The following is a 19,217-nucleotide window of genomic DNA, read 5'->3' as shown; positions in this document are numbered from 1 at the left end:
AGAATGAGAAGGAAGGGAGAAAGGTAACTGTTAAAAGGAGTTTCTTTGTCAGATGATTTGTTAACAGAGCTATTCCTGTACATACAGAAGAAATCCATGTAGGAATCAACATGTATCTCTGGTATGTGGTTTCATGTAAGTTTCACTAGTGTGTGTAATGATGTGAAAGGCAGCAACTGGCCCTCATTTCCTGGCGTGTACGCTCACAGTTTTGTTCAGCAAAATACAGCAGCAAATTACGTAACTCTTTGTAGATGTTGGATCACATAAACAGCATATGCTTACTTTAACAACTCCTCCCTAACTTTGGTAAACTCACCTTTAAAAATTAAAGTAAGCCTTCCTGAGGGAGCCCCCAGTGGCTCAGCGGCTTAAACCAATGAACGACTGACCTTGCTGACCAAAAGGTCAGCAGTTTGAATCGGGGGGTTGGGAGCTCCCATTGTTAGTCCCAGCTTCTGCCAACTTAGCAGTTTGAAAACATGCAAATGTGAGTAGATCAAAAGGTACCGCTCCGTCGGGATGGTAACGGCACTCCATGCAATCATGCCGGCCACATGACCTTGGAGGTGTCTGCGGACAATGCCGGCTCTTCAGCTTAGAAATGGAGGTGAGCACCAACCCCCAGAGTCGGACACGGCTAGACTTAAAGTCAGGGGAAAACCTTACCTTTTACTAAGCCTTCCTGAACTTAATTGCTCTTTATTACTAATTCCTGAGCACAAACAGAAGCATTGTGAGCCTTTTCTTATATTCCCTACTTGCCTGCTTCTGACTGGCAGCATTACAAAGAGTTAATGAGGTGTAAGCGTTTGTTCGGATGACGCTGGCGTTTATTGTCAAGGTAGTGAAACTGGAAAGGTGAGGCAGGATTCGGGCAGGGGAACGCCTTAGCCTAGTCACCAGAAAGCCAGGCACCACAGGAAGAAACTGAAGCTGAAAGAGGTACCCAGACTGAGAGATACTCGGGCAGCTAGACGGCACAGGAGAGACATATTTTTGGCTCCAGTGTCACTTTAATCAGGTAAGGAGCAGATGGGGAAGGAACCACTTTCTAATGTTTGGATTAATGAGGTTTGTTTGTATTGTGTGTCATTCCTATAGCTGGGACAAAGTGTACAAGTTGTGAAAAACTTTACCGTGTAAAAAAATGAATCAGTATCTCCCAGGTCTCTGTAGACATTGCCAACAAATCATTCATTCACAAGCAACACTTGTACTCCATTTGTGTCAATGGGGACTCTTCTGATGTTGTGAGCTATACCTCCCACCAGACACTTAAATTGGGAGGAGAGTGTTTTCTGGGTGGGGGGGGGGGTAATGTTCATATGTACTTTTTGTGAGATGAGTAATTTCAAAATATGTTAAGAACCTATAAGTAAAGAACATAAAAAGCTGAATTACAAGAGAATGGCTTTTGCTTAGACTGGGGGAAAAGGGGGATATATGTGAACCAGCAACAACAACGGCCTCTGGCACACCTTCTCCAGATCCGACACTTAAAATGCAAGCTGCATTTGCTCAATTAATAGTAATGGAAAAAGAATAACAATCTTTGTTGTTGTTGTTGTTGTTGTTCTTCGGTAAGGATCACTGCAGGGTGGAACCAATAAAAGATTATCCCATCCCAAGTGATTGTAATTGCTAAACAATTGGACGAAGCCTTGATATTTTACCACCCCACACAGATACACACCAATCTTGACCAAGATTATTGTCTCTAGCACTGTTGGAATTGCAGACTCTCCTTTCATACCACTGAGTTGATCATGCAAACGTCTACATGTAAATATATACAACAGCATTTTGTAAAATCGTTCCTCACCCATCTGGGGAAGGGGCACATACTAAGCAGGAAAGGTTCAGGTGGGGAAAGCGCTAAACTACACTCCCCTGCTACATTTTGATCCAAAATCATCTCCCAAGCAGATATCTCCCACATGCAATCATTACAGTCATACATGTGTAATCAGTAGTTTAACCCTTACATTCAGTTTTAAAATGTGCACAATGCCTAGCAATTGTATTTAAAAAGAGAAATTTTGCTGGAAGACTTTGGCACCTTTTGGTTGAGCATCTGACTCGAGGTGGCATGCAAGAAAGCCCTTTTGTAGTTCTAGTTTGCTTGCTTTTCTTGGCTATTGCATTGTCCACTTGTTTCTTCTTACCTCACACAGATCTCAAACAATTTTACAAAACCAAACCAGACAAATCTTTAATTCTGATTTCAACCCTGTGTTAAAACATATTGAGCCATATTCCCTTATCTCCCAACAGCTATGTTTCAGAATAGTGTGAAAAACAGTATAAATCATTGTCCCAAATGAGGAGGACTTCAGTCATACTCAGGCGAGCAAATATAACCTGCTGTGTATAAATAAATGATGAATATGCCAGACTGTAGTGCTGTTCCAATGTTCATTAATACCTGTGGGCTCTAATGTTGATTTCCACATTGAGCCTGTTCTCTGTTCACTTTTAACGTTCCAAATAATTACAAGTTGCTTAATTCCTTTCTTCATTTCTACAAGATTAATCTTTCTTTTAGTATGTATCCTATGTTATGCATTGACCACACACACATTAACCATTGTGATGACGGTGGCTTTGAAGGACATTTAGGCCAAAAGTAGAGGTGAGGATGAATGTGAAAAAGAAAAAAGGAAATTGGGTTGCTGTGAGTTTTCCGGGCTGTATGACCATGTTCCAGAAGCATTCTCTCCTGACGTTTTGGCCACATCTATGGCAGGCATCCTCAGAGGTTGGAAATGAGGAAAGTAGGGTTTTTATATATCTGTGGAAAGTCCAGGGTGGGAGAAAGATTTCTTGTTTGTTTGAGGTGGTGCAATTGACCACCTTGACTAGCATTAAATGGTCTTGCAGCTTTAAAGTCTGGCTACTTCCTGCCTGGGGGAATTGTTTGTTGGGAGGTGTCTACGGACAACGCTGGCCCTTTGGCTTAGAAATGGAAATGAGCACTACCCCTCCGGAGTCGGAGAAAAACCTTTACCTTTATTAGATTATCTGGCAGTGTAGACTCATACAATCTAGTTCAAGGCCCCTTCTACACTGTCCTGTATCCCAGGTACTGATCCCAGATTATCTGCTTTGAACTGGATTATATGAGTCTACACTGCCAGATAATCTGGGATAAGAAAATAACCTGGGACCAGATCCTGGGATTTAGAGGAGATGTAGAAGGGACCTTAGATTGCAATTAAAAGTGGGGAACTATGAAAACAACCCTAATACTCCTTTTTGGATGCCAAAAAGGACAGAAGATGCTGGCATTTTGCAAACTATTGGAAACCTCCCTGGGCTCCCTGTCCTTTCTATGTAAGCAGCATAATTCACACTGTGAGGACTGGGGGTGCTCCAGTATCGGTTGTGAGTTTCCCACTTTCTGTCCCGTTGCCATTGTGGGGCAGCAACAACAATAACAAATCTCCTATCCAAAATCGAAAATACTGTATTCCAGAATCGTCAACATGGATAGCTGAGATAGTGACACCTTTGCTTTCTGACAGTTGAATTTACACAACCTTTTTTCATGCACAAAGTTATTAACATGTTGTCTCAAACTATCCTTAGTCAATGTGCATAAGGTATATATGAAATATAAATTAATTTCATTTTTAGCCTTGGGTCTCATCTCTGAGGCATCTTATTGTGTACATATGTGCAAATACAGATATTTTGAAATCTGAAAATAAAACCAAAGCATTTTGGTCCCAAGTATTTTAGATGAGTGAGACTCAACTTGTAACAACAACAACAACAACAATGCAGGGACTATGCCCTTGAGGTACATAAAAGACAACAGTAGATCTGCAGTCGGCTGGGACCTTAATTAGAACCAATCAAAGCAGTATACAAGGCTTTGAGTTCTTCAGAATTCCTCTTTGAGGTGGATATTAGAGTGGAAAGGGATGGGTGGGAGGGGGGAGAGATGCAAAACACATACCTACAGTAATTCAAAAATCAGGCTGGATGTTGTAGCCATAAAATAAAACAACAACAAATGTAAACTCAGTGCACCAAAATGAAAATCTATAGAACTACCCTGAATAGAAAATTGGATTACAAAAGTTCTGGAACTGGCACAGATTGATAAGTAATCTTCTTAGATAAAGCAAAAATTAACTGATGACTTTCTAAAAGAATGGGAAATATTTATATCATTTATAAAGAAAAAAAGAAATGTAAAAATGCTTGCGGGTTTTGAAGATTGAGTAAAACATAGAGATTGTTTATTATTATTATTATTATTATTATTATTATTATTATTATATTTATTACATGTAATATTACTGGTAATATTACAGTATAGTGATGTGGTGCAATATGCTGGTATATAGTGCTAGTGTTGTGCTGTGCTAGTGATATAATACACTGTATGTAAATATTATTTGTAGGGTGCTCTGAGTCCCCTTTGGGGTGAGAAGGGCGGGATATAAATGTAGTAAATAAATAAATAAATAAATTGTAATGCATGATGAAGAAACTGTTTGAATAGGTTAGTCGGATTACGATAATATTTCTATTGTGTTGCTTTGAGTTGGGAAACTTTGTTTCATGCAAATAATCATTAAAATATTGTGTACAAAATGACCTTCAGGATGTGTGTATAAGGTGTGTATGAAACATAAATGAATTTTGCATTTATACTTGGACTCCCATCTCCAAGATACTTCATTATGTATTTATTTGCAAATGCAGGTATTCCAAAATCCAAAACACTTTAGGTTACAAGTGTCAACCTATATTAAAATATGATGTTCCCTTTTCCACAGTAGTTGTTCCATAAGTATAGTAGAGCATACTATATTCTGGAATACAACTTTGTACTTTTTGAGCATGGGACTGTATCTCTGAAGCCAAGATATAGCCTTGACGATATAGTCCTTGGAGATGTGGCTTCAAATTACAGGAAAGGATTCCATCTGAACATTAGGAAGAACTTCCTAACTGTGAGAACTGTTCAGCAGTGGAACTCTCTGCCCCTGAGCGTGGTGAAGGCTCCTTTTTTCGAGGCTTTTAAACAGAGGCTGGATGGCCATCTGCCGGGGGTGCATTGAATGTGATTTTCCTGCTTCTTGGCAGGAGGTTGGACTGGATGGCCAATGAGGTCTTTCCCAATTCTAGGATTCTAAGGATTCAAATTCAAGGGTTCAAACCCACTTGCCAACCTTAGGTCCCTTCCACACAGCTGTATAAAATCCACATTGAACTGGATTATATGGCAGATAATTTAGTTCAACGCAGATATTGTGGATTATCTGCCTTGGTATTCAGGGTTATATGGCTGTATGCCCTTAAACTAGTCCCATTCTCTCAGCCTCAAAGGAAGGTTATGGCAAACCCCTTTTGAACAAACCTTGCCAAGAAAACCCAGCAATGGGATTGTCTTGGGTCGGAAACAACTCAAAAGCAAACAACAGCATGTTACTATATATTCTAATGAAGTTCTCTGGATGTCCTGTTGTGAGCTGTCATGGGGACCTTCCACACAGCCCTATATCCCAGAATATTAAGGCAGGAAATCCCGCAACTGGAATATATGGTACTGTAGTCTGGACTTAGATAACCCATTTCAAAGCAGATATTGTGGGATTTCCTGCACTGATATTCTGGGATATACCCTGTTTCCCCAAAAATAAGACAGTGTCTTATATTAATTTTTGCTCCCAAAGATGTGCTAGGTCTTATTTTCAGGGGATGTCTTATTTTTCCACAAAGAAGAATTCACATTTATGGTTGAATTTTTTAAAAATGAAAATTTATTATCTACTGTACAGTAGTTTTCATCACAAACCAGCATAACCAAACTGTGAATCCTTTCAAGAATTTCTATATTATATTTTATTGCTATACTGTTTTTAAATTACTGTTTTAAATTTCTGTTCGTATGTAAATTTATGTTGTTGGTGTGTAAGCTGCCCTGAGTCCCTTCTGGGAGATGGAGGTGGGATACAAGAATAAAATTATTATTATATTATTATTATTTCTTGTTACTATCTTTATTTCCACGTACAACAATCTATGGTATGTACATTTACCAATCCTGCATGCTCCTAAACAAAACTTTACTAGGTCTTACTTTCGGGGGAGGCCTTATATTTAACAATTCAGCAAAACCTCTACTAGGTCTTATTTTCTGGGGATGTCTTATTTTCAGGGAAACAGGGTAGGGCTGTGTGGAAGGGCCCATGGATTGTCGCCTGGGGTCCTGCAATGAACTTCTTACTTTGAAGTTCATTTGGGTGCCCTTGGCAAATGTAGATCAAGCCTTAAATGCATTCAACAAACTGTCCTCCCTCATTCAAATAGTTGCTTGGCTATTCCAGCCCTATCTACACTGCCATATAATTCAGATCCCACCTACACTGCCATATAATGCAGGTAGAACTGCATTGAACTGGATTATATGCCGTATAAACCAGTAGCGGTGCTTCATGAATTCATGCCGGCCACATAGCCTTGGAGGCGTCTACGGACAACGCCGGCTATTCAGCTTAGAAATAGAAATGAGCACCAACCCCCAGTGTTGGACACAACTAGACTTAACATCAGGAGAAAACCTTTACCTTTACTAAATCAGTTCAGCCTGCATTATCATGGCAGTGTAGATGGGGCCTATGTTTCTGAATCCAGATTATCTGCTTTGAATTGGATCATAGGGCAGTGTGGACTCATAATCTAGATAATCTGGAATCAGAAACTAGATTACATGGCAGTGTAAATCCAGCCTCCATCTCCCATCTTGGAAGGTGTGGCCTGCTTGCAGTGCCCCTAAAGATCCTCGCTGAGCACATGGCCAGGCAAGCTTAGATCTTCTTTTGCGTTTGGTTGCTGTTTTCCCCACAACTATCATTGAATTTGAGGCTCTGGAAGAAGAAGATATCCAGGTGAGGAGGATGGGGCAGAGGGTCCATCCATATTCCCTGCTGCTTCACATGGCTCTGTGATCTTCTCCTCCCAGGCTCCATACTTTCTTGAACTGCCACTAAATCAAAGACACTACAGAAGCCTATTTACCAGGGGAGTTAGGCTTAATAATAATAATAATAATAATAGTAACAACAACAACAACAACAACAAACTGCAAAAGGCCACCTTACTGGGGTCATCCAAAAATACATCACACAGTCCTAAATGCTTGGGAAGTGTTCAACTTGTGATTTTGTGATACAAAATCCAGCATATAGATCTCATTTGCTGTGTCATACTGTGTCTTTGTGTATAATAATAATAATAATAATAATAATAATAATTGTATTTCCCATCTTTTCCCATGGCTCGAGACTTTATTGATTTATTTATTTCGTACTATTTCCTATATTTTCCTACTTCCCTCCCTGGTCTCCTTTCCCTCATTAGGATTTTTTTTTTCAGGTTGAGTATCTCTTATACAAAATACTTGGGACCTGGTTTCGGGATGTTTTTTATTTTATTTTATTAAAACAGCTGTATTTGCATGTATGTATGCAAGCCACTCTGAAGACAGGACCCGAGTCGCAATTTAGGCCCCTTCTACACTGCCGTATACCATAATTTAGATTATCAAAGTAGATAATCCACATTATCTGCTTTGAATGGGATTATATGAGTCCAGAGAAGCTCGGTTTTATATGGCAGTGTAGAAGCGGCTTATGTTATGGAGGGTTGAAACAATCAGTATTTTCATAAAAGAGATAATCTTTAATTAAATTTCTAAATGAGAATAGAGATAACATATCGCCGACAGTCAAAGAAAGAAAACACTGCAAAATTATTTTACCAAGTTGGAGAGGTAATAAATCAAGAGATAATAATGAGAAAGCAAATACCCTCCTAGTAAGAAAGTGGAAAGTCACCATTTATTTTTTCCTCTTAAATATTTTGTTAATACATTGAAACAATATATTTGTCAGTCAGTTAAACATATTTGTGTATATATGTTGTGAAATGTCTATATACTGTTAATGTATGTCATGTAAACTAAAGAAATATTTTTTAAAATGTGGCAAATTCAGTCCCTGCAATCCGTTCATTCGTCTCCCACTCACAGCTCTTCTGTCTTCAAAGTTTACGTATCCCTCCACATTTGCGGCTTTGACGTGGAGATTTCATTATTCACGGATGTGATTAAAATGTTTTTAGGAATCTCTGTGTCCTCCAGTCTGATTCTGTGGTCAATTCCATGTTGCATGATCATGTTGCTGTGCTCAGATGCACCTCTTGGTACTTGCGGGGACATAAGAGAAGCCTTCCAGCAGGATGGTAACCCATCTGGGCATCCCCTGGGTAACATCTTTGAAGACAGCCGATTCTTTCACACCAGAAGCGACTTGCAGTATGTTCTCAATTTGCTTCTGACACGATAAAAAAATTAAATTGTAGATGTTGGTAGTGCCTTTTTGCTATATGTTAATTTTGGTGGTCAACAGTTTTCTCTTTACCTAGTTTTGTCTCCATCTTTTGACTGAAATCAATTCAATTCATGGTCATGTCCTTCATACTGTCTTACGCCCCTTCTACACTTCTATATAACCCAGATTATCAAAGCAGATTATCCACATTATTCATAGAATCATTGACTTGGAAGAGACCTCATGGGCCATCCAGTCCAATCCCATTCTGCCAAGAAGCAGGAAAATCCCATTCAAAGCACCCCGACAGATGGCCATCCAGCCTCTTCTTAAAAGCCTCCAAAGAAGGAGCCTCCACCACACCCCAGGGCAGAGAGTTCCACTGCTGAACAGTTCTCACATTAGAAAATTTTTCCTAATGTTGAGGTGGAATCTCCTTTCCTGTAGTTTGAAGTTATTGTGCTGCGTCCTGGTCTCAAGAGAAGTGGAAAACAAGTGTGCTCCCTCCTCTCTATGATTTCCCCTCACACTGCCATATAACCCAGTTCAAAGCAGATAATTGGAATTTTATATGGCAGTATAGATGAGGCCTCAGTTAAAATACTGGTACATTCTTTCTTCATAGCTTCTCACTTTAATGGAAGTCCTGTGCCACTAACCCCAGAGAAGGTGGAGGTCTGACTATATAGGGAATTGCACTCCTTCCAGTTGTATTTATAGGTCATGATCAGAATGTTGGCAACCAGTGAGGTCATGGCATCACGATTTTTTTATTCTTCCCATAATCAGTCATGATAAACGATGTGGGCAGCTCTGACTTGGGTGTTTAAAAGCCATATTGATAATGTATAGAATTTAAACTTCCTGTTGATTATGCTTTTACCTGCAGTTTGTTTTGTATTTTTGTGTTTTTAGTTTGTTTGAAAATTCCACTGGAACAACAATTAAAAATGAATGAGAAACAGTATATACAGCTATACAATAATATAAATGAATGTTTACCGAAAACTAAATAATCCCAGTTTCATGGGATTGCACCTGCAGTAGGTTGAGGATGTCAAGCTCTGTTAATCATTTATTAGTTTGATTTTGATTTTTGTGTGTGTGTGTCAGGAGCGACTTGAGAAACTGCAAGTCACTTCTGGTGTGAGAGAATTGACCGTCTGCAAGGACGTTGCCCAGGGGATGCATCCTATGGGAGGCTTTTCTCATGTCCCCGCATGGGGAGTTGGAACTGACAGACAGGCGCTCACCCCGCTCCCCCGGATTCGACTACCGACCTTTAGGTCAGCAGTCCTGCCGGCACAAAGGTTTAACCCATTGCGCCACCAGGGCTCCTGTTTGATTTTGATATACTCAATACAAAAAAAGCTAACCGTGAACTCCCAAAAGTCAGCAGTACACAGAGGAAACTGATAGTTTTCTTTTAATAGTGTTATTAAGAAAGATCTAATTTTTTAAAAAAAATTCCCCCTAGTTCTGAAAGTGCTTGACGTTTTACAAGACAAAGAAGTTGCGGAGGAAGAGGTGATGCCATGGCAGCTGTTCCAACACCACCACCACCACCCATAGGTGAGCAGGGAATGGCTTTTGAATGCATGAAATTGATCCTTGGGGTGGATGGAAAGAATTTCAAGCAGAAGATGTGAAAGGCATGCCTTTTCTAAACACAGCTCCCAGCCTACACTTCCACTGGACATATCCATGGCTGGGAAATATAGCGGATTTCACCAGAGACCTACATGGCAGTTTGTTGGCTTGATAACTGCATCATCCAGCATCCTAGAAATGTCATAAAGAAGGCCAGAGTGCAGTTTCCACTCTGGGTTGCTGTGAGTTTTCCGGGCTGTATGGCCATGTTCCAGAAGCATTATCTCCTGACGTTTTGCCCACATCTATGGCAGGCATCCTCAGAGGTTGTGAGGTCTGTTGAAAAATAGGCAAGTGGGGTATATATATCTGTGGAATAATGTCTAGGGTGGGAGAAAGAACTCCTGTCTGTTTGAGATGGTGTAATTAGCCACCTTGATTAGCATTGAATGGCCTTGCAGCTTCAAAGCCTGGCTGATTCCTGCCAGGGAGAATCCCAGGATGCCTGCTATAGATGTGGATGAAACGTCAGGAGATAATGCTTCTGGAACATGGCCATACAAAACTCACAGCAACCCAGTGATTCCGGTCATGAAAGACTTCGACAACGCATAGTTTCCAGTCTCTTTGTAGCACTGCCACAGTGCAGCCAGCATAGTATTTTGGGCCAGTGCTGAAAATGAATCGAGACGACACAGTAATATTTAGACTGTGGCCCCATCTACACTGCAATATAATGCAGTGTGGTCGGTGTGGACTAATATACTACAATTTCTCTACAACCAAGGACATCATATGCCTACACTGATCATATAATGCAGTTTCAGATTGCATTATATGGCAGCGTAAGTGGGACTTCTGTCTCTAGAAGGCTCTTTCTTTTGCCTATTTAGCTTCTTCCAAGGTAGATCGGGGCAAAGATTTGACCTACTTTGCATGGGGTAGAAGTTGGTGATAGAAATCCAAGCTACAACAATATGGTGAATTTAACATCACAGGTATGGGATATTGGTGTTTTTTTGTTTTTGTTTTTTGCACATGATAGATATTCCTCCTTTGTTATAAGTTCCCTGTAAATAAAAGCAAGACTTACAGCAATGAGATGTCATTGATGTAAGTCTCGCTTGGGAGTTGCCATGTTCCAGCACTCTTTCTCTCTCTGACATTAGCCTCACCTTCCACAACTGGATCTTCAAACCATCATTTTCAGTGTCTAGTTTATCCGTGGTATAGCACCATTTCTGGACACTGTGGGAAATTTACTGTTGTCAGATATGCTTAGTTAGCTGATGGGTGCTAAGGGTTTCCCTAAACATGTTCCATTCCAGTAGTTCTCAACTTGTGGGTCCCCAGATGTTTTGGCCTTCAACTCCCAGAAATCCTATCAGCTAATAAACTGGCTGAGATTTCTGGGAGTTGTAATCCAAAACACCTGAAAACCACTGTTCTATCCTCATTTTACTCAGAGCAGCTTTCAGAAGCAGTTCATTCAGAACTCCACCCTCATTCTGCATCTATGTATGTCTTCCAGTCACCTGTTGTCTTTTATTGACCCCATTAATTTTAAAGGTTTTCTTAAGCAAGGAATAATCCGAGGTGGTTTGAGCAGTTTCTTCCTATGAAATGTACCTAAGGCACCTTGTGTTTCTTGGTAGTCTCCCATCTAAGTCCTTTTTTTTCGTGTCAGGAGCAACTTGAGTCGCTTCTGGAGTGAGAGAATTGGCCGTCTGCAAGGACGTTGCCCAGGGGACGCCCGGATGTTTTGATGTTTTTACCATCCTTGTGGGAGGCTTCTCTCATGTCCTGCATGGAGCTGGAGCTGATAGAGGGAGCTCATCCGCACTCTCCCCGGGTGGGATTCAAACCTGGTAGCTTTCAGGTCAGCAACCCAACCTTCAAATCACGAGGCTTTAGTCCACTACGCCATCGGGGGCTCCTATCTAAGTCCTAACCCAAGCTGACTCTGCTTGGTTTCCAAGATCCAAAGGGGCCTGATGCTTTTAGCATGTTTAGGCTCCTCCTGCAGGTATAGGCCAAGCCAGCTGAGAAAAAGAAGTGTTTATATGAGGGCTATCCAGAAAGTAGATTACGTTTTGGAATTAAAAATGAACAAAGTATAGGAGAAAAAAAAACATTTACCATATGCAGTTGAAAGCCACACCCAAATACCACATCTCACGTAGTCGCCATTCAAATCTAGGCACTTACCATAGTGATGAATGAGCTTTGCAACTCCTTCCCCACTAAATTCTGCCACTTGCTTCCAAAGATTGTGTTCTTCTATGTTTTTCTGTGTGGTTTAAACACACAGCAAAACATGAGGCCAAGCACAATTCAAATGCTGGCTTTGGCCTATAAAGCCCTAAACGGCCCCAGTCCAGTTTACCTGTCCAAAAGCATCTCCCTCTGTCAACCACCACGGAAATTAAGATCTTCTGGGACGGCTCTGCTGTCAGTCCTGCCACTGTCACAGGCATGACTGGCAGGGACGAGAGACAGGGCCTTCTCAGTAATTGACCCTCGGCTATGGAATTCCTTCCCTGGCAAGATTAAATCAGCCCCCTCCCTCCTGTCCTTCAGAAAGATGGTAAAGACCTGGCTGTGGGACCAAGCCTTTGGGGTAGGGCAATAATGACAGCAATAGGAAATGTCACCCTGCTGACTCGATACAGTTACAGTTACAACAGTTGACTTGTTATGGTTTTAAATAATGGTTTTAATGTGCAGATAACTGTTTTTAGTGTTTATGTATATTTATGGTTTATTTTATGTCCTGGCATTGAATGTTTGCCCATATATATGTTGTGCTCCGCCCTAAGTCTCCTTTGGGGTGAGAAGGGCGGAATATAAATGTTTTAATTAAATAAACAAATAATATACATCTTTTGAAATTAAAAATATATTGCTTTTCACACTGTTCCCTCTCCTCACTAGTCACTGATAATATCATCACATTCATTCTAACATTTCAGGGGCAATTTAATATTGGCAAGAAGTGTAGGTTCTGTGATGAAAGATGGGTCTACTTACTGGAAATAAACCTCACCAAAAGGCTTAAGAACAATAGGAGTTGTGTGTAAAGTATGGAAGCAGGAATACACAGCAAGATCAGAAACTGATTCAAAGCAAGACCTAAAAGCAGAAGGAGAACAAAAGACATTAGGAAGCCAATTTGGAGTAGAACTAGAAAGTCACACAGGGATTTTGGTTGACTAGTCAAATCTTTAGATTGCTGGTATATACATTATTGTTATTGTTGGTCCTGGAGCTTTCTGATAGGTTTTTTTTTTCATCGTGTCAGAAGCAACTTGAGAACATACTGCAAGTTGTTTCTGGTGTGAGAGAATTGGCCGTCTACAGAGACGTTGCCCAGGAAACGCCCAGATGTGTTACCATCCTGCTGGGAGGCTTCTCTCATGTCCCCGCAAGCTACAGCTGACAGATGGGAGCTCACACCGTCTCGCAGATTCGAACCAGCAACTTTCACGTCAGCAACCTAACCTTCAGGTCAGCAGTCCAGCCAGCACAAGGTTTTAACCCGTTGTGCCATCGCGGCTCCTCCTGATAGGGTGGTCAGGGCATAAATGAACACTTGCTAATCTCCAGTCAGATCCTGCTGCTCCAAAGGACTTTTCATTAAGAAAAGAAAGGAAAGAGAAGAGGGATGGGTATGCGTCCAGGTTTCAGGGAACTGACCCAAGTCTGGGAAAGAAAGGCATTTGGCCAGAGTATTGAAAACCCCCAGTCTGGTCCTAAAATTCTTAAGTGCATAATCTATCCCTTGATGTCAGATATTCTTGCAAAGTGTTTAGCCCCAAAGGGATAGTGTCTGAATGCTGGCAAGTTTTGGAAATCTTTAGAAATGAGCTGCTGGCAGAACATTTGCTCCTGCTGGCAGCTCATCTCTTGTTCATAATGAGATATTCACTGAGCCGGCCTGATTACCTAAGCCTTGAGAACGCTGTGGAACGATACTGTTAGACCTGTTCTCATCCTTGATCACCCGAGCCAAATGTTGTAGTCTTTAATTGAGCAAATCTTTCATCAGCTTCAATGGCCCTTTTGACTCCACCAGCAATTTGGCTTCAAATGCCAGTTTCTTTGTCAAGACTATTTGGCTGTAATTGTTTTAATGAAGGGGACGGCCTCCCCTTGGGGGATCTTTCTGTTTATTTGTTTGTGTTGTTGCAATTGCTGCAGACCTCCCAAACATGATTTTCAGGGTTGAAGCATACAATTGTCTACAATGCACAACATGTTGTGGGCTGTTCCTTGGACAATTCTATTTCTATCAAGTTTAATTCCGCCCTTTCTCTACATATTTCAAAAAGGTGCCCTACCCCAGTGTTATCTTCATAATACTCCTGCGGAGGGGTAAAATGATTGGCTCAGGACCCTGGCACAGTTTATTTAGTGGTTGGTCTTAGATTTGAAGGGGAATTTTCCTGGCTCATTTCCAGTGCTCTGTTTGTATACAACTCTGATTTCAGATATCCCTGACACTCACTATCTCTTCTCTCATTCATAAACAAGAAATGTCGACCAGCCCCTTTATGAAGAAAATGAATGTGCCGACTTCACAAGAGGACGTCAACGTAACTGTCATAGGAGGTACCAATGACAATACCCTTACAGACATAAAGAGATAAAGCAATCCAACACAGTCCCAGTGCACTTACTAGATATCCATGGCATAGACCTTAGAAAACAGCAGCTTGTTCAGTCTTAACATCTGTAATTATAGCCCTTGGGAAATACCTGTAGGTCAGGACGGTGTAGAACTCACTGCTAGGAGGAAGAACATCTAGTCCTACAGATCTTAGATCAATTTCCATCAATGGGGTTTACACAATTGGGATACCAGCATGTTCTAGAGCACTGCTTCTTAAATTGTGAGTCTCAACCTCAAATGGGGTCTCCGTAGCTCAAAAAAATTGGCAATGGTACAAAAGGTTTTGGATTGTGGCTGTTTTAGACATTTACACAAATCTGTTGGCAACAAAAACAAAAAATTAGCCTGTTTATCAAGCCCTGCAAATGCTGATTATGAGTAAATATTTGATTTTTATACCTATTTTATATACTTAGAATTCTATAAAAATGCCTCGGGCTAAAAGGAGTCCGGAGTGGAAAGGTTTAAGAAGCCTTACTCTAGACAATGTTCCCCAAGCGCAGTTCACCTAAATATCTGCAATGTGGGTGCCTTAGTTTCACAACCTAAAGAGCACACTAATACTGTGAGGGGGCACAGTCAACAGTACCAATCTCAGCATCATTTCATAGGGCAGACACACATGTATTTATTGGTTACATTCTTATCCTACCTTCCACTAAAAGCAGTGCCCATTGTGCCTTACACGTACAGTAGAGTCTCACTTATCCAACACTCACTTATCCAACGTTCTGGATTATCCAACGCATTTTTGTAGTCAATGTTTTCAATACATCGTGATATTTTGGTGCTAAATTCGTAAATACAGTAATTACTTCATAGCATTAATGTGTAATGAACTACTTTTTCTGTCAAATTTGTTGTCTAACATGATGTTTTGGTGCTTAATTTGCAAAATCATAACCTATTTTGATGTTTAATATGCTTTTTCTTAATCTCTCCTTATTATCCAACATATTCGCTTATCCAACGTTCTGCCGGCCCGTTTATGTTGGATAAGTGAGACTCTACTGTATAATGAGAAGCCGTTTGAAACCGTATAGCAAAAAAAACCTTATAATAAACAAAACAGACTGAAAGGCCAAATTGAAACGGTGTGCTTTCACAAAACTCTGATGTCCACTGTTTTATTAAAGGCTTGTTCAAGAGACATGAGAGAACGATTGTGAAATGTCCTTTATTGTGAATCATTAAGGGGCACATTTGGTACCAATGCTGGTGTGACACACAGAAATACCCCATTCCTCCTTTTTTTAGTAGCATTATGCTTATATCAGTGCTAATTTTATTATTAAAAATAATTTTATATGTTACAATTGTTGGGCGAGCAGGCTTATTAACAAAAGACCCTCCTCATAAATGTATAGCAGAGTAACTTATTAGCAGCAGCATGACCCAGAACCAGAAGCCAAAAGTGATAAAATGAACAAAAAACACACAGACCAATGCTATCTCTTCCTTTGGAGGCTTTTATTTATAGCAAAATAATATGGTTGCACTATTTACAACATTAAGGTTTCCATAACGCAAATAAAGTTCTTTATACTTCCTTCTTTGCTTCCATGCTAGGCTTTTCTCATGCAGATAAACAGCTTCGCTTTCACAGAGGCTCCTCTCACACTGAACTTACACAGGAGCTTCACACAGTAGCTTTATACACAAGGCCTTCAAACTGAAGCTTCACACACAGTAGCTTTACACACCCTTCACACTCGAGCTTCAGACACCAGGCCTCACACAGAGCCTACCTCATACTGAGGCCTACCTCATACTGAGGCCTACCTCACAATGAGACCTCTCTTGCTCTGAGGCTAACACTGAGGGGTTTCTCATACTCCTCAGGACAACACTAGCTTTGGCCCACTAACTCCAACAGGCTTTGTCCTACTCACTCAGAGCAACACTAGCCTATTTAACCCTTTCAGTGCTTGACTCACTTTTTTAAAATTAAAAATACCTAGTTAATTTTTAATATTTCTGACAATGGTCTCCCATCCAGGACAGTCAGTTGATCCACATCTTGACCTTAGTATTAATCACTCCTGACATCCAGTAAGGGGACCCAATAGTTTTCAAACCATGTCTCAAACTCTGTTTAATGGCCAGTGATTTGGGTTAAAGGGCTAGTGACACTACTGAAGACATAGTGTTATGTTGAAATGCAAATGATGTGGGGAAGGGGAGTTGCAGCAAAGAGAAAATAAGTATGACTGGCATGTTACATCTCTTTCAAATCTGTGTAGGCTGAAGTTTCATCCCCCCCCCCTTTTTTTTTTTAAAGCTGTCATTGCTGTGGTTTTCATCACTCTCTGTTCGGTTGTTGTGCTAATCGTCATCTACCTGTACAAGAACAAAGGCAGTTACCACACCTATGAGCGCCCTGAAGCAGATCCAGAGGGCTCTGTCCAAATGGAAGACCTGTCTTGTAAAGGCGAAAAGGAAGAATATTTTATATAAAAGGATGCCAGGCTGCCAGCACATTTTGGACACTAGGATCTTAAGTAAAGAGCTTATTTATTTCATGTTGTTTTATATCACATCTTAACCTGAGTTAGGAGTTCAAACTTAACCAGGCAGTGAAATGGGAGTTATAGATTATGATGTACCCTGAAATGTGCAAAGGTTAGATTACTATGTAAATATCATAGATGATAGAGATGGGAAAGATGTGGCTTTCCAGTATGGTTGGATTACAGTTCCCTTCATCCATCACCATTGGCCTATGCTGACTAGAGTTGTTGTGAGACACAGCCCAACATGTATGGAAGGCCACATGCCCCCCATGCTTGATTTAGCCTTAACCACCCACCAGTTTGTTTATTTGGGGTTAGACATATTAATCAGAATAATGATACTTCTTGCAGTAGAACTGTCATATGGGTATGAGAATATAAGAGGGAAGGTCAGGCTGAATGACAAGCTATTTCCAGCACCTGTAACAAAAATGTAGTTTGTCTTTTCCCAGAATTCATGGCCTATGAACAGTAGGCTTCTCTGAAGTTTTACATCCAGCAGTATTAAATACTCACGCATGAAACTGAAATACACATTTAGTGTCATTTGAAACTGTCCTCTTGGTCAATCTGTTCCATGTGTTGAATTCTATAGTCATCCCAGGACTGGAATAAACAGGTTTCTTGTTTTAGTCTGCATCCTCCTGTGCCATCTTTTATTAGTGGTTTCTCCACTTTTCATTAATGGCTACTTCCTGCATTATACTACAGCAAGAGACACAATTTATGTGCAGCTAATTTTTGAGTTTCTGATGAACAACTACAGTTCATGTAGCTCCAGACACCTATCAAACTCCTTCAAATACTGTCATGCCCCAAAACCTGTACACTATGAATTGAAAATAGGTAACTGAAACACCACTTTGCTTATTTTTGTTCCCACCTTATTCATACAAAGTTTTTGAAGATTTTTCCTTTCCTTGTGTTAATACATAACTAGTATGCCATAATCCTGGCCTCAGAAGGAGCATTTCTCTTTTCTTGCTCCATATCAACAAAAAAAACCTTGGTGTCTTGGTTTTTAGGCCTGTTCCTGGGGTTATTTGGAGAGCTAATTCAAAACATTGCATTAGATAGATCCTATCAGCTCTAGTTTCATGGTTATCATGATTTTCTATGGGTGAGCAGATGGTGACTGGTATATGGCACATGTTCTGTATCTAAAAACCTAGACTGATCAGGAGAAACTGGTGCCATTTTTTGGATTCAGCAGGCCATAAGCAGGCCTAATATTTGAGGCACCAAAATGTATGTTGTTCAGTGTTATTAGTGGTCAGGAAATTCACATAATTCTGGCTAGGCTCTTTCCGTTTTCTGCTTCCACAATTGTATATTTTACCAGTTTTATTTAAAATTCAATTGTTACAATGGTTTATTACAGAAAAGCATCCATTGGCATCATATCTTGGGATGAACTTAGGCATTTTACAAAAAGGGAGAAAAGCATTTAACCTAGGAATGCCATTTTGGGGAAACTAGTAATTCAATATTCAACTTAATTGTTTCAACAGGGAAGTAAAATGAAATCAGTGTGTACTTCCAAGTCAAAATGCTCAGGGCTACAAAGAACCAAGCAGGTCTATTGCTTATATTGTAAGGAAGCCCATGGTTATTTTTAAAAAATAGTTGTCACAATTACTGTATATACTCAAGTATAAGCTGACTTGATCAGGGCCTAATTTTACCACAAAAAACTGGGAAAACTTCTTGATTTGAGTATAAGAAGACGTTGGGAAATGCAGCAACTACTGGTAAATTTCAAAAATAAAAATAGATACCAATAAAATTACATTATTTGAGCCATCAGTAGGTTAAATGTTTTTTGAATGTGTACATAAAACTGTAACTTAAGATAATAAGATAAGACTGTCCAACTCTGATTACCTACATACTCGGGTATAATCCAACCTGAATATAAGCCAGCCATGACCCTCGTTCAAGTATAAGCCAGGGGGAGCTTTTTCAGCCCTAAAAAAAGGACTGAAAAACTCAGCTTATATTTCAGTATATATGGTAATAGCTTCAAACACATTTTCTTTGGAATTACGGTGTATGGGGAGACTTAATTATTCCCAACTTCACGCAATCTCA

The 19,217-nt window shown here is 40.2% G+C and overlaps 1 protein-coding gene across 2 annotated transcripts; it reads left to right on the top strand.

Annotated features, from left to right (window-relative positions):
* Positions 1–619: 619 nt before the first annotated feature.
* smagp (small cell adhesion glycoprotein) lies at positions 620–17,758 on the top strand. Of its 2 annotated transcripts, none has more exons than XM_003216640.3 (4): positions 620–1,024; positions 9,829–9,923; positions 14,475–14,552; positions 16,895–17,758. In XM_003216640.3, exons 2-4 carry the CDS (start codon positions 9,887–9,889, stop codon positions 17,068–17,070), a joined length of 291 nt encoding a protein of 96 aa, XP_003216688.1. In that variant the 5' UTR covers positions 620–1,024; positions 9,829–9,886; the 3' UTR covers positions 17,071–17,758. The 2 variants fall into 2 exon arrangements, with proteins under 2 accessions (XP_003216688.1, XP_062822517.1); XM_062966447.1 differs by lacking the exon at positions 620–1,024 and adding an exon at positions 6,629–6,908.
* Positions 17,759–19,217: the final 1,459 nt, after the last annotated feature.

The sequence above is a fragment of the Anolis carolinensis genome, unplaced genomic scaffold, assembly GCF_035594765.1.
Source record: "Anolis carolinensis isolate JA03-04 unplaced genomic scaffold, rAnoCar3.1.pri scaffold_20, whole genome shotgun sequence".
Lineage (NCBI taxonomy): Eukaryota > Metazoa > Chordata > Lepidosauria > Squamata > Dactyloidae > Anolis > Anolis carolinensis.
The sequence above is the reverse complement of the archived record's forward strand: the minus strand, read 5'-3'. Positions and strand labels throughout refer to the sequence as shown.

What these genes read in the sequence shown, in the direction of transcription:
- smagp (XM_003216640.3), top strand. Translation starts at nt 9,887, where the DNA reads ATGGCAGCTGTTCCAACACCACCACCACCACCCATAG. An exon ending in ACCACCACCACCACCCATAG is followed by an intron (nt 9,924 to 14,474) that starts GTGAGCAGGGAA and finishes TTCATAAACAAG; the next exon opens with AAATGTCGACCAGCCCCTTT. An exon ending in CAACGTAACTGTCATAGGAG is followed by an intron (nt 14,553 to 16,894) that starts GTACCAATGACA and finishes TTTTTTTTAAAG; the next exon opens with CTGTCATTGCTGTGGTTTTC.